A 16,094-nucleotide genomic window follows, 5' to 3' on the forward strand; every position below is an offset into this window, starting at 1 on the left:
GTTTTTCAGTGTACTGTGTCTTTGATATTTATCAGATTTTGTAATCTGTTTTGCTGGTACAGTTGTAATCTGTAAGTGATTGCCTCTCTTTCTTTTCTCCACTTGATACAGCAGATCGAAAGTAAAACTTGTAATTCAATTATTTATAATGAATGTCTACAACCCTCACTGCAGAAGAGGCAGTGCATTGTTGATTCTCAGTGTAAACCAGCAAGCCTTTCCAGCCTGTTATACAACCGCAGAGGGATTACCACACCTGCCTGTCTGTAGTGCTACGGTTCTTATTGTACTGCTGAGTGTGCTCCTGTTTCCTAATTCATTTATATTATCTACTTACACTTACACGATTAGCATGTGGACACACATCCAATCACATTCACCTGGCCCAGATAAAACGCTGTTCTATTGGCTCTTGATCTTGCCTCTCAACAAGAAAGGCTTTTTGCATTTAGACTGTGTGAGGGGTCGTGACCCTTGCTGACCTGGATTAGCACAGGCTCCTGCAGCAATCTCATGAGCTGCCAAATATAGCCTCTGCCCAGGATAGTTTCTAGAGTGAAGGCCTAGGCTGACCTGCCCTGACCCAGTCTGAGGCTATCTGGAAGAGTCTCCTTTCTAACACAGAAGCACTGGACGGGGGAGTGTATTGCAACATTATGGGAATTTGTGAACAGTTACAAAAAAGAAGAAACAAAAGGATGTCGGTTTCATTAATGACTAATTTTAGAATAAACATGTCAAGGAAATGCAGGTGAAGTAAAGCTCAGTCAATTTATTGATTTATGGAAAATATATCACATCTTTCCATACTGGACACACCTTCAGAAATTAACAGTCCAATAACCATTTACTTCCAAACATCTGACTCAAATGTAACCAATTAGTACGCCTCAAACAGAGCAGTATATTAAATTTCACACATTGAGGAAATCACAAGATTCCCCAGCTTAAATTTAGCCAACTGTTCAAAAACCTAACACTGAAACCAACTGCACATCTAAAGCTGAAGTCGTTGCTACAAACCCATTTCATTCCCCATATGCAAGCCTCAATGAAACGCATCACCCCCCCACCATAAGCAGTATGTGTCAGTATACACTGAATGTATTCGGTTTAGTAAAACAGCAAGCCGACTGGAGGTTGAATCACCGGACTATAAATTGAAGATCAGACAACAACAAGGACAATGAGTGAAACATGTTGTTATAGCAGCAGCAACAGTGACATTTGGTTTCTTTTTCTTCTTTTAAAACAAAACTTTTTTTGTCCTCCATTTTTTTAAACAACCACATGGTTTATACCAAAGTGCAAATATGATGAACTGCATGTATTTTTATATTATTATATTAAGTAGAGTTTTTCTATTCTAAAGAACTACAGGTCTTGCAAGAAGGTTGAAGGTTTTTTTTTGTTTTTTGTTTTTAAGAGTATTATGGCACATTTCAAAACCGAAGAGAAAACATGTCACAGATCATTTACTACAACAATAGGCATTGCAAATTTAACGATACACTTATATAGATATAATTTGTGACCAAAGTTCGTCAGCAATACATTAATATTTGAGAACACATTTATAAAGCGTTACATCAATATTGCATCATCAGGATATCTGTTTGCAGAACAAATGTATCAACTGCAGTCCTCAAGTGTGTTTTCCCAATAATCATCCTGAAGCAATTCAACACACTCCCGTCTTCAATCAGTGCAACGTAAAACCCACGACTCAAAACAATACAAAATAACATCCAACTGAGGAAAACAAACAAAGAAAAAAAAGAAAAACCATCCAGCAATTTTCAGTCCCTCGTTTTCGTTCGAACTCTTCAAGGTTATAAGAATGCTCATCTCCAGCAGAGCACCAATAAACACCCTACATTGCAACTATTTGCTCTTGCAATAATCAATAGTGACACAAATTTTTTACAGATATATAGCTATATATTTATGTATATACCTCCAGTGTGTACACAACCTGAACACTACCTCTGACAAGATCAGAGCTTCCTTGTTGTCACGAGAGACAGTCACAGAAAGGGTGCATGCAAGAAGAGTACTCAATTCAGTATTTGGAGAGTCACCACTGGTGCAAGAGAGTCGATTTTCTTTGTTCAAGACTATCAGGTAAGAATTGAAAAGCCAACTTCTCTACACGAACCGTGGCATAGGTTCCTATCCCTCTGCCTTTTACGATGTTGCGCTTTCCTCTAAATTAATCAGGAGCAGGGTGACTCAGCAGAATCTTGGTCTGAAGTACCAGGGGCTTTGGCCCTCTTAAAGCTTGGTCCATTAACTTCTCTAGGGATTATTCTGTTCTGGTGGTGATGAAACAGATACCTTAGAAGTAGCTGGATGCACTAAAGCACAATTTGCAAACGGTTTAGATAAATGATTTTTTTTCTGGAGGGGAGGGTAAATTTATCATTTGAGAATTGTTCTTTTTTTTGGTATATTTGACAGTGATCTTAGAGGACAAGCAACGTTAAAAGAAATTTCAAATTTCTCTTCACTTGGCTGTCATCATCTGGACAAACTCTGTGGAAAACAAAAGAACAGAAAGCAACATTTAAAGTTACGTTAAATAATGAACAAATAACTAACTGTAACAGCACCGTTACCAGATGGAAAAAAAAATAAGTGCATACACACAAACTTGTAGATTTTCACATTTGCAGACTCACAGAAAGTATGGTGGTTAATAATTAAAATCTCACCCTCGTAGTTGACCTGACCATCTCCATCAATGTCGGCCTCGCGTATCATCTCGTCCACCTCCTCATCAGTGAGCTTCTCACCCAGGTTGGTCATGACGTGCCGAAGCTCTGCTGCACTGATGTACCCGTTACCATCCTACAGGTGGCAAAACAAAAGCAGAAAATTAGCTTGGTGTCTTTTATGTTTACAGGCAGGTGTGTGTCTACAGATACCATAGCGCCAGAGACAAGGCTATTCCCTTCACCTGTGATGTCGAGATCCTGATTTAGGAAGTCTATTGAGCTAAATGTTCAATATTTGTGACGCTTAATATAATAGTCCGGCTAGCAGAAAGACAGAAACGCTCCAGAATATCGCTTATGCAGACATTTTTCACTCTTTTGTCTAGCCATCATCATGGATCAAAGTCATTTCTAACAAATACAGAGGCTCTCCTTTTGCTGAATAGTCTAATTAAATATTTCCCCTTTACTCCTACTTTACCTTGTCAAAGACTCTGAAGGCTTCTCTGATCTCCTCCTCACTGTCTGTATCTTTCATCTTCCTGGCCATCATTGTCAGAAACTCAGGAAAGTCAATTGTACCATTACCTTAATAAAATAAATAAATAAAACAAAAACAAATAACAAACCAGAAAAAAAAGTGTTATCACCGTGTAATTTACCAGAAAAACTCAAAATCAGATCAGGAAAAATAGCTTATGACAATGCAAGGTAGTTCAAAGTATAAAAGGAAATCATTTTTATTAATCACAACAGACAAGGCAACAAAAACAACAAAGACTAGATTCAATCTTCACACATCTATACAGAGAGAACAGAAACAAGTTATGCCATCTCAGATTTCAGGATCTGCATTTATGCCAGTCACTAAATTCTTGAATGACAAAAGAATTCTCTTCATGAAGAGCTTTCTCAAAAGTAATGCAACTTCAAGCTCTTGTGCATGTTAGTTTGATCTCACCATCAGCATCTACTTCATTGATCATGTCCTGCAGCTCAGCCTCTGTAGGATTCTGTCCCAAAGAGCGCATGACAGTCCCGAGCTCTTTGGTAGTAATTGTACCATCGCCATCCTTATCAAACAGTGAGAATGCCTCCTTGAACTCTGTACGTTTGCAGAAAGAGAAGTTGTAATGAAGACTGAATCCAATGAACATTCACTGACTATACACAATAGTCAGTGCATTTGCAACAACTGGGACACTGAACAGACAACCCCTGATAAGAAGAGCACAGGCTGAATACAAAGCACTGCAGCTTTAATGTAGACATGCAAGCATTTCTAGGACACCTGACTCAAAACCCTGCTGCTTCTCATTACCCAGGGTCTGATTTTATACCTAGGGAAAACAAATTGAATGCAATTATCTAGTTAATAGTATGGGACCATAATTAGCATACAATCCCATAGACCTGCACATCTTGTATAATCTCTGAGAGCCTAGTTTCTAAGGTTTGTTGGAGAAATTAGGTGTTGCTAAATCTAAAACAAGCCAAAAAGGCTTGGTTAAGGTATGCACTCACCAGCAATCTGCTCCTCAGTCAGCTGATCAGCCTGTTGAAAAGGGAAAAAGACACTGATAAAACACTGATGCTTCAGCGTGGAAATAACCTCTTTTTCAACCCTGCCATCATTTACAATTATTAAATCGTGCATTGTATTCAAGAAATACAGTTTTTAATGGCAAGTTCAACTTATATTAGGACTAGGCAAATAAGATAAGATAGCATTTAAATCCCAGAGACAGGAAATTCACACTGTTACAACAGTACAGTAGAGAGGGCAGTTATATAGACACAGCTGCATCATGCCTAAGAACAACAATACTATGCAAAAAACTGAAGAAAATATACATTATACAAGGTAGAGGAAATATACTTTAGACATAAATATATGTACATATACAGTCCTGGTCAAAAGTTTAAGACCACTTGAAAAATGGCAAAAAAAAATAATAATAAAAAAAAAATTAAAAATCATATTTTGCATCTTAACAAGGTTCCAAGTAGAGCTTCAACATGTGGATTCATTGTCATTTTCTGTCAGATAGAAAATGTCACACTGTCATGACGTTCTGATGGCAATGCAAATAAACATTCCCTTTTTGAACCCTGGTCAGGTTGTTGAACTGCATAAACAGCGTCTCTCGCAGCACGTCATTGCTGCTGAGCTGGGACGCAGTAAGACAGTCATTTGGAATTTCTTAAATGATCCTGATGGTTATGGAACAAAAAAGTCAAGTGAAAGGACCCAAAAGAATTTCACCAGCACTGAGCCGGAGGATCCAACTGGCTGTCTGTCACGACACTGGACGATCCTTGACCCAAATTAAGGCCAATGCTGGTGCTGACTGCAGCCCCATAACCATCAGACAGCATCTGAGACTGAAGGGCCACAAACACAAAAAACGTCTTCAAAGGCCTCATCTCCTTGATAGGAATGGGTACCGATATCCGGTGCCATTATGGCTACAGATTAAAAATGCCCAAGGCGAAACGGTCAAAAGTCTGGCTGTACTTCACAGCAAAAGATGCAAACTCAGCAGCCTGCAACAAGTGCTATTATGCTGATACTGTGATACTGTGGAAAGGAGGTAACTCCTCAAATCTGATGAAACACATGGTGGCGCATAGCGTTTTTTTAAAAGCCGAGAAATGCACCCTATTTGATAGCTTGCTGCGAGACCTCACACTGAGCACATCTACTGCGGGTGTGGTGCCTGTTATCGACCCGGAGTCAGCAACTTGAACCCGAAGAGGAGAGTCCTGGCCCCTAGCCCTGCCAGTGTAGCAGAAATGATGACAGATGATGATGATGGCAGCAGCAGCCGTTCCTCTCTGGGCGAGTAGCTTAATGTTGTTCGTGTGTAATTTACGTTGAGTAGGCTAACCACGTTATTAAATTAATGCATGTAAGGTGAACTAGCAAACACTGTCTTCTTGTTTGATGGCAGATACTCCCTTCACCCTGGCCAAAAAGGCTAAAATGACCAAAGAAAAAGTGGGAAACAGCTAAACATGAGAGGTTTTTGGACAAAGTTGGTGTTTTTTTCCATTGTTTAAGCACTGCTTCCAGCCAAGAGTGATACCATATAGGGCTGCCACAAACGATTATTTTGATAGTTGACTAGTCACCGATTATTTTTGCGATTAGTCGACTAATCAGATCATCATCCATTGGACGTACAGCTTATTGCACCAGCAGCATCTGGTCTTATATAACTATCATTAGCTTACAGCTTGAAGTGTTTGTGCTAACTAAAAATAAAGACAAGATGGTAGTTTATTAATTTTTAATGAAATTTGCAGATTGTTTCGGTGAAGTTTAATAAACTCCTTGCTTTCTAAAATATAACAGGACACCGGAGTATATTCTCCAGCGTCTCACACTTCTGATAATCAGCTGTCTGCTTGACAGTTTTAGCTGTGCAAAAACTATAACTTTAATCTCAGCCAAACCGATTTACTCAGGAACAAATATAATACTAAAGAAAGCCAAACAATAACCTTTTTAAGTTATCTAAGTGACTTATATATATGTTTAACCTGACTAGCGAAAGACGGCGGTGGGTTTGAAAACGATTTGCCGGGAGTCCGGTGTTCTCACGGCTCTAGTTAGCCTTGCCCCCGCCTAGCTAACGAGCTAGTCGGTAACAGACGTCTCCGAAAACGTCGGAGCGCTTTTGAAAATATGTGGTGTCTTGATAAACTGAGCAGATATTTGAGGTTTACACAGCTACATTCTCTCCTGAAAATATGTTAAACGTTTATTTTGTGACCCAGAAAGAATAATAAGAGTAAAGTTAAAACTAACTAGCTGCCGCCATTGTTGACAACTGCGCTGGGCTGCGCTATGAATTCTGGGACACAGCTTCTTCTTCTTCGGGGTTTAACGGCAGCTGGCATCCTTGGACATGCAGTGCTGCCATCTTCTGTTTCAGTCCGTTATTACACTCTTAAATCCTACTACTCATTCCTGCGTCCTTTGTGATCTTACAAAGCTTCAAACGATGCGTCGACTATTAAATTAGTCGTCGACGATTTTAATAGTCGACATAATCGTGACTAGTCGACTAATCGTGGCAGCCCTAATACCATATATGCCCTATAGCTGCAGAAAAGGCTAACATTGTTATCTAAACATGAGAGGTTTTTGGACAAAGTCTGTGTTCTTGATTCTTTAAGCACCGGTTCGAGCACCGACACCGTTTCAAAAGTACCGATTTGGTACTGGTATCGGATAAAACCTAAACAATACCCATCCCTGCTCCTTGAATGCCACAAAACTGACCGTTTGGACTTTGCAAGAAAGCACCAAACATGGGACATTGAAGGTGGAAGAAAGTTTTATTCTCTGATGAGAAAAAAGTTAACCTTGAAGGTCCTGATGGTTTCCAACATTACTGGCATGACAAGCAGATCCCACCTGAGATGTTTTCTACACGCCACAGTGGAGGGCGGCGCCATAATGGTCTGGGGTGCTTTTTCCTTCAGTGAAAATATGGAGCACATTAGGGCTGTTCGATATAACGATATATATCGGATGACGATATAAAAACGTCTATCGTTTCATTTTACGCTATCGTTTGTTTCGTGGTGTCGCAAAATAAACTGTTAACGGCAATATTTTTTTCATCGTTTTGATGGTCACTGTAGTGGCTATATTAATTTCTTAAAGTTCTCTCTTTCTCTTATATTTAATATAACCACACTACAGACAGACAAGCACCTGTTTTTATGGGTTGTCGTTAGCAACAACGACCAGGTAAAACCATCGCATGTCCGCTTGTTTATTTTCCACATAAACCTTTCACAAGAAAGCTCAAGATCCTGTTGAGAATTTTCAAAATAAACGGAATCACGTGAAAAAGTATGCAGAGTATTGACGGATGAGAAGCAAAAAAAAGAGTCGTCAGGTGCTAAAAAATAAACCTTAGACTCAAAGGTTAGAACAGGCTTTCCCCGCAGCACGGTGTGTAATAAATACAAAGAAAACGGCGGCCGTTACAACCTATGCCTAAAAATGTGTAGTTTCATGCATCGGTTAAAACACTCGACTCCAGGTACAAGACGCCCAGCTGGAAACACTTCACCTACCCGAGATTCACAGAATTTACAGGAAATATTACATTTTTTGTGATTTATATTGTTATCGCACGATAGATGTTTTATATCGGGATATGAGATTTTGGTCCTATCGCACAGCCCTAGAGCACAGGAGGTGCAGGGGCATCAAATGGCTGCCGCCTATGTACAGATGTTACAGAGAGCTTCCCTCATGACTGAGGGCCCTCATCTGTGTGGTAACGACTGGGTTTTTCAACAGGACAACGCTATAGCACACAATGCCTGCAGGACAAGGGACTTCTTCCAGGACAATAACATCACTCTGTTGGACCCTCCTGCGTGTTCCCCGGATCTAAATTCAATTGAGAACCTTTGGGGATGGATGGTAAAGGAAATGTACAAAAATGGACAACAGTTCCAGACAGTAGATGCCCGTCATAAGGCTGTCTTCACCACTTGAAGAAATGTTCCCACTCAACTCATGGAAACGCTTGCATTAAGCATGCCACAAAGAATTTTTGAAGAGACCAACAATAATGGTGGACCTACTCATTACCGAGTTCATGTCTGGAACTTCGATTTCTGTTTTGGGGTAGTTTCCGGTTCTTTTGGAAGGGTGGTGTGACATTTTCTACCTGACAGAAAATGACAATGAATCCACATTTTTGCACAGATTTGGCCTTTTTAAGGCTAAACTTTTGATGAGCTGTAAAACAGCCTGTTTCAGTTTAAGCGTGGTTTTCAATAAATTGCATGCTCAAATTTTTTTTTGTCTCACTCCTATTTCTTCTTGTTGCACACTGAAACTCTACTTGGAACCTTGTTAAGATCCAACCATGCAAAATATGATTTTTTTTTGCCATTTTTCAACTGGTCTTAAACTTGATGGGGAAAATGATGAAATTTCATAAACAAGAAACGAAAAGATAGACAAATGAAACAGCCGTTTCTCATATTTTTGGAAAAGAAATGACTAAGCAGTAACAAATTAAATCACTTCTGGATTGATATAAAAACCCTGAAAACAATCATTTTTCAAAGAAAAACAAAGAATTTCCAGCAGGCAAAATGGAGAACACGTGCATCAGGCTCCACTGTGTACACAGGCTCTGCCAATCCAAATGCAATTTAGACAAACTAATTCAAAACAGACTGCAGTATTTTCTGGCAGCTGGACCCGGCCATTACCTATGACCTAGATAAAACTATGTTAATACAGCATAAAAAGCTTTACAATAAACTTAAACTGTAGATGTGTTCACATTTTCACATACAAATGTATGTAAATTAAAGAAATATTGTTTGAACTCATGTAATAATAATTGTTAATAACTAAATGAAAATATTCTGGGAATACTAGAAACAAGAGAGCTCCACCATCTTGAGATATTGTTAGCCGAGCAAACTTGCATTAAATCGGCTCAACCTAAAATCCAACACTGGAGTTTCTGCAGTCTCAGTCTGACTTGGCCAGTATTCAAATCACTCTCAGAAAAATTACTTAAGGTTTGTAAATGACTTATTTAATTTGTAAATGAAGACAGATTGCCAAAAAATTGCTATCAGTCTGAATGAGCCTTTGTCAACGAGCACAACTCGAGGGGACTCGACTGGCTGCCTACCGGCTGTATTCTAGTTAGATTACAACAGAACAAGAAGGTTACTGAGAGTACATTTAATAGTTAAATAGGAATGTCTAACTATAACAGTGCTTGTATGCCTGACCCCCCCACCAATAGAAAACTGAAGTGAGAACTTTTTTATTGGATTAAAAAAAAAATAAAAAATACAAACAAATTAACTTTGAGGAAAAAAATACTCATTTGAAAAAAGAAGAAAAATGGCAGTATGTGTTAATGCAAAGTTGCAAATGGTTAAAAATCACAATAATATTGTATCATGACCGAATTATTGTGATTTCTTATTGTGGGGTGTCTGCTGATTCATACAGTGTTCAATATTTTTTTACCACATTCACACACACACACACACACACACACACACACAAAATAAATTCATTAATCAAACAAGGAATTTAAACTCATGTAACACAAATTCATTCTTCAAGTTCATTTGAGACATAATTGTGCGCTCCATGTGAAGCCTTATCAGGCCTGTCCAAGTCAGTCAACATGCTCACTTCAGGCTGAGAAAGTGCGATGAGGGACTGGTATAAATACTCCACAGCCCGAAATACACACGCCTGCTATAATTAGTGAGACACGAACAGGGTCGCCAATGTAGCACACTGAATATCACCGCAACTAACCACCTCCTCGACTCTTTAAAAAAAAAAAATTAAATAAAAAAATAAATAAATAAATAAATACATTATGTTAACAAAACAAAAAACAGATTAAACCCTTTGAATGTGCCTTCTGCTTTGCATATTCCTTCAGGATGTTTGTTAGAAAACTGAAATACCTGCTGCATAAAACAGACCATTAGAGTCTGCAACAATTTAGCACTGACACTAATTCGTTGATGGGGATAAGCTGATAATGCTATATGTAATACTGCCTAAGGACTCACTGTGCATTTGCTGTTGAGCTAATGCCTCGAATAAACATGTTTTCACTGTATCCACATGCTCTTGCACCACAGATAATGGACAAATGAACTTGCTTTTTCAAAACCAAACAGATTAAAGCCAACATTTCTGTAGCAAAATTTCTGCGGTGGTGGTGGTAATGCCATGCATTCAAGTCAATTTCAATGAGTCACCCATTTAAGGGGAAGGGGGGTAGGCAGAAGGGAGCATGGCAGACTGCAGAGTATCCAGTCTGCTCACTGCCAACCAATTCAGTGTTGCTGAAGCAAGCAGTGTCTGGATCAGAGCACAGCTGGAGGATTTATACAGCTGCTGTAAAAAGTACTGCTTGCTTTCAACTCATCAGTACCCCACAGAGCATGTCATATATTCTTATGTTGACAATATTTTTCTGAAGTGCAGCCAGTTAATCATATTTGCAAATGGTGTTTGAGCAGCATGTGAATAAATTGGATTTTGTAGCTGTCCAAGTTTCCTTACTTGGCAAAGACCGCAAGGGACTCCATTCGCCTGCTCTCTTACAGAATGCAGATGAACAACAGACGACACATGATAAGATATGATACAGATATTCACATGCAAGTATATATTAGAAGTATTTAAAATAGTTAGATCCCATCTTGGAGGGTACACTGCGGGTCCTGACAGCCGACTGCACCAGGGATGCTTGGTTCAATGCGGGGGGAAGGGAGGAGAGAAAGGAGGGGTGGAAAAGAGGATCATTCAGCAGAAGCAGAATGCGGTTCAACGTTATGGCGCAATACGTAACGCAGGACATGGTGTCATGGTGGTATTGAATCTATTCCCAAATTGTTGCAGCGCCTTGCTGAAAGCTTTGCAATATGACAAACAAGTGTTGCTACCTGTGAGCCGTATTCTTATGCAACCCCAATCGGTGGTTGAATACGACCCCTTTTCTCGCTTGTTGCGCATGTCCGAGTCCGTTCAAAACACCCTGCTGATGTGGCTAACACAGATACTGTCCGTGCTGCAGCACCTTATGTGGCATGTCGAAAATGACAGTTACTCAGAGTCCCGATGTCTTTCTCGCAAGATTAACGAGATGGGTAAAGATCACATTCACACTGGACGGTCTATTTTTACACAGCACCTTCACCGGCACCACGCCCACTCTCGAGTCCAAGCGAACCAATAAATAAATAAATGAATAAGTGAGCAAACAAACAAACAAAAAAACCCAACAACAACCCAAAAACCAAATGCCACAAATATCTGTCCAAGCTCGGGGACTGCAACCACATCATCAACAACTCTGCTAATCAACCGAATGAATGGTGATACATTTGAGCATTAAACAGGCCGTTTGTGTCCTCTCGCAATACAGCGTGTGTGCTGCGCATTTGGCAGACACTAATAAATAAAACGTTTCTCTTCTCTTCTATCTCGTCAGCTGTTAAGCACACATAAAACCACCGATCGAAAATTGCGATATATAGACGATAAAAATGATGAAAAAAAAGAGCGTTGTATGCACGTCAGGTGTGGGATTTTTCTGCAGTTTGCCAATATTATAAATGCCATTGTGAAGGGAAGCCGGAATATGCTTTATTGCTTCAGACCGTATGCATTTACGATTATATTACGCATTAAAGTGTCGCATGAGGACATTACGATTTAAACGATTCATAGCTAAGGCTAGCTAGCTTACGTTAGCTAGCTTACACTTACCATCGTCCCGTTGACTTTTCAAGCTCCGTGAAGATGAAAAAAAGCTCAGTTAAATGTCTTTTACTTTATTTACTTAGGGATCACTTACTCAAATAGAACAATAAAATAAAACAGGACTTTAAGTATAAGAAATGCTTCGGGAAATCTGTGTAGACAGTATCCTTCTGTTGCAGCAGAGTTGCCCGGAAACCTAAACCAGCGACGTGCTGTACCACAGTTTGACAGCCGTGTATCCCTCCGCCGCTGTCTTGTACGTTTTAGTCCCACTGAATCCACTGTCAAAATGGAAATACACGAGCATTAAAAAGCTCGTTCTGTTGCGGTAATCATTCACTGTTTATCGCCTAATAATTATTTGACACTTAACAAAGAGCAAACCACAATTTTTGCTGCTTTACAAAATCAAACCGCGCAAAGATACTAGCCCCATTACCACGTCTCATAAACAGTCTATGGGAGAAAAGAGTGTTCCAGTGATCATACTGAACACAATACTAATGGGCCATTTTAAAATTACAGGGCAATTTCTGTACCGCTCATTAATTTAAAAACCATTCGTGCAAAAAATACTAAAATAGACATTTGTGGTTGAAATTAGACTTGTCCTGGGACAAAATACTCCAAAACATGATCTCAAATCCAAAATAGGTCTTCAGAACACCTTCCAAAATGTCTTTTTCTCTTGTCCAAGATTCTTGATCAAATCAAATCGCATATACAAATTGGACAAAAGTATTAGTGTGTCTGAAGACCCCAGAAAAACTTCCAACACACAAATGAATGACTTAGTAACATTGTTGTAGAGACCCACCTTTTAGCACATCCCAGCACACCCACTCACTTCACCAGATGCACCTTGTTTAGTTCTCTCACCTTTGATTGGGTGTGGTGCTTGTCCTCGATTGCACTCACCTGTCACACATTATATGTCACACATTATATAAGGACTGCATTCACTTTTGGCTCACTCTTTCTTTACTTCCACACGGGGCGGCAGCTGAGCTGTGGCAGTCCATGTGTGTCTTTGTTGCCTTCCTTCTTTGCCTTATTTATTTGAGAATAAAAGGAGAACCCTGAGAATAATTCTGAATTAGATGGCTGCTTTTTCTTATTCTAACTGGATGAGCCCATGATGCTGATTGCTTCAGCCCTGAACCTTCCTTCCTTCAAAACAAACATCGAGAACAGTCTAAAAGAAATCAATCGCTTAAACCACAATGCACAATTTAAAGATTATGAATATCTTTCTATAAATGTACTGACAGTGATTCAGTAACAAATGTTCCATAATTCAGACTATCTGCCGACGACAATAACAAAGACAAAGACAGCGATGTTCCCATTTTAAAACCTGTTTTTTTTCCCCCAATTACCAATTACAGTTTTTCTCATGCCTGACAATATGTATCCATCTAAATATGTGTTGCACAGAAATGGAATCTGAGGTTGCAGACCAAGAAAAATTCCACTTCTGCAGAAGAGACATCTTCAAGCTAGACTGAAGTATGTTAAGGATAACCTGGAGAAAGATTACGCATGCTAGAAATACATCTTTTGATCAGATGAGACGAAACTAGAACTCTATGGCCATAAAGGTGTTGCTTATCTTTGAAGAAAGATGAAGATGCATTCAACCCAAAGAACACCATTGCTACAGTGAAACCTGGTGGTGGGAGTATTATGATGTGGGGATGCTTCAGTGCGTGTAGAACTTGGAATCATGAAGAAAGAAGGATATGTGAAGATTTTAAAAGACAACCTTAAAGAATCTGCAGTAAACTGTTTGGTTGTCACTTTGCCTTCCAGTCTGTCTGCCAATGATCCAAAAATATGTTGTTTCTGGTGGAGAACTACCTCCTGGAGATCAAAGTGAACGTTATGGAGTGACCTGCGCAAAGACCTCACTTGAATCCTATTGAAAATCTGTGTGGTAAACTCATGCCAGAAGGTTATTAAATCTGCGGGAGCTTCAGAGATTCGGATGGACTAAGGATGGACTCAGTGGCGGTCCTAGCCTGTTTGGCGCCCTGGGCGAACACTCCCTCTGGCACCCCCCCGACATTATTTCCTTAGGGATTAATAAAGTATTTTGATTCTGATTTTGATTGTTTCAGGATGACCTGCCATTATCCAATGACACATCTGCTTACCTGTATCTTTTGCTCGTTTCTCCTCCTCTTCTTTTCTCTTTTTTCTAAACTGAGCACCTGATGGCTTTGAACTTTTCTTGTCCATCTTCCATTGGTTTTAATTTTGCACTCCAGTATGAACACCCATCCCCCAACCCGAGGATACCACAACATAACCTAATAGACTTACACCTTAGTTCACAGATTCGATTTGTCTAGGGTTTATTTCTGGGATTTCGCACAACCCAGGGTCCAAATCATGAACACATAATAATACATAATGGGCTTGGATTTACAACATTATGAATGAAATGTGCTCTATTTGGAAGAACTAGCCCCCCCTCCCCTTTCGACGGGTTGTGTGTGAGACTTTAAATCATCAAACTGCAAATTATAAATTTTAAATTGTTATTGATCCCTTTACCACGTGCCTTAAAGTGTATATTTATTTTCTTACTCTTCTTATATTCATTGTTTGTTTACTTGCACTGCTGTAACTGGAGCCACGTCGTCTCGTCTCTCTGTGTATTGGACTGTATGTAGCGGAGATGACAATAAAGTTTACTTTGACTTCATCAGCGAGCAGGCGCACCGAGGGCTCTCGCGCTCACTTTTCGTGTATAGAATTTCGAAAAACCATCGGTGCAAATTATAAGTCTGTATTATAATGTCTGGTGTTTTCATGTTTGTTGGTTTGTTTTCATTTAATTTTATTTTGCGAGTTGGTTGTCAGATGCTGCTCCAGCCAGCCAGAGAATCCGCCGCCGCCCCGCCCTCTCCTCCCTGTGTCGCAAGCAGCAGACGCACCTTGCAAACGGAGGGCGCCCTTACTCCCAGCTAATGGACGATAGAAAACCAGTCGGTGCCTATGCCATTCCCGATATGCGCTGGCATGATGTCGGGGCAGCATAAGTACGAGTAATTCTTTTTTTTATTATTTTTTTTTATGCCGATGCCCGTGATGCCGCCCCCCACCATGATGCCGCCCCGGGCAACCGCCCGTGTCGCCCGTATCAAAAACCGCTACTGATGGACTAGGATTATTCAGCAGTTGCAAGTTGAAACAGACTGCAGACTGGATGGTGTACTGAGTATTGAAAAGTTGTCTTGAACAGCAAACATCAAAAATCCAAAACCACAGGAATTATTTCTCTGTTATGACTTTGTCTCGGTGGCAGTGCCCAAATCGAAGGACCAATAGAAGCATGAACATAAAAAATAGCCCACAGACTGGTTATTTTTTTGTACTGCCTCCTGGTGACAGTGCACAGCTACAACTGGTCTGCAAAGGTCTGTGTAGGAGCATGGTGTGGATGTGGGTATATTCATCTTGTTTACAATTTATGGTTGTGCACTGAGATTGCCCACTTTAAGGTGAGACGGTGTTTCTGTGTGTTTAAGATTTTTGAATGCATATGACTAGCATATATTAGACTTAGTGCCATTTCCTTATAGTTTCACTTCGGTAAGTACTGTGAAGAGTGAGAGAGCAGGCTGATCACAATGTATAGAATGATTGGGCAGAGGGGAAAAAAACAACTTAATTATGCATGGGTGATAACAGGCCTGCTGATTAGATCCTGTATTTAGTGAGGCTCTGCCTGTTTATACAGACATTTGTTATATGACTTTATCACTCACCCATCCAAATCATTGAGTTCAGGTGTTCAAATCACTTCTATGGACACAGGTGTATAAAGTCAAGCACCTAAGCAGACGGTATTTACAAATATTTGTGAAAGAACGGGTGCTTAGGGTGATAGGATGCCACCTGTACAACTAATCTAGTCATGAAATTCCATGCTATTAAATATTCTACAGTCAACTGTTAGTGGTATTAGAACAAAGTGGAAGCAATTGGGAATGACAGCAAGTAAGCCACAAATGCCATAACACAGAGTGGGATCTATGGGCTCAAAATGTGGTCATAAATATTTTGTA

General features: G+C 39.8%; 1 protein-coding gene across 2 annotated transcripts; it reads right to left on the reverse strand.

Annotated features, from left to right (window-relative positions):
* Positions 1-752: 752 nt before the first annotated feature.
* Positions 753-12,982, reverse strand: calm3a (calmodulin 3a (phosphorylase kinase, delta)). 2 transcript variants are annotated; one of them, XM_013911109.1, is made up of 6 exons: positions 12,836-12,982; positions 4,242-4,272; positions 3,679-3,822; positions 3,199-3,305; positions 2,715-2,850; positions 753-2,535 (listed from the first exon to the last, which is right to left on the reverse strand). In XM_013911109.1, the coding sequence occupies exons 3-6, from the start codon at positions 3,746-3,748 to the stop codon at positions 2,507-2,509; spliced, it is 342 nt and encodes a 113-aa protein (XP_013766563.1). In that variant the 5' UTR covers positions 3,749-3,822; positions 4,242-4,272; positions 12,836-12,982; the 3' UTR covers positions 753-2,506. The 2 variants fall into 2 exon arrangements, with proteins under 2 accessions (XP_013766563.1, XP_005720950.1); XM_005720893.2 differs by lacking the exon at positions 12,836-12,982 and adding an exon at positions 12,025-12,291.
* Positions 12,983-16,094: the final 3,112 nt, after the last annotated feature.

This window comes from Pundamilia nyererei, unplaced genomic scaffold, assembly GCF_000239375.1.
Source record: "Pundamilia nyererei isolate P.nyererei 1_Seehausen unplaced genomic scaffold, PunNye1.0 scaffold00003, whole genome shotgun sequence".
Taxonomy (NCBI): Eukaryota; Metazoa; Chordata; class Actinopteri; order Cichliformes; family Cichlidae; genus Pundamilia; species Pundamilia nyererei.

Bases quoted from the DNA above. Each gene is read 5' to 3' on its own strand.
- calm3a (XM_005720893.2), bottom strand. The intron at 3,823-4,241 runs GTGAGTGCATAC...GCAAACGTACAG, and splicing joins GACTGAGGAGCAGATTGCTG to AGTTCAAGGAGGCATTCTCA. The intron at 3,306-3,678 runs GTGAGATCAAAC...TATTTTATTAAG, and splicing joins CAATGAAGTAGATGCTGATG to GTAATGGTACAATTGACTTT.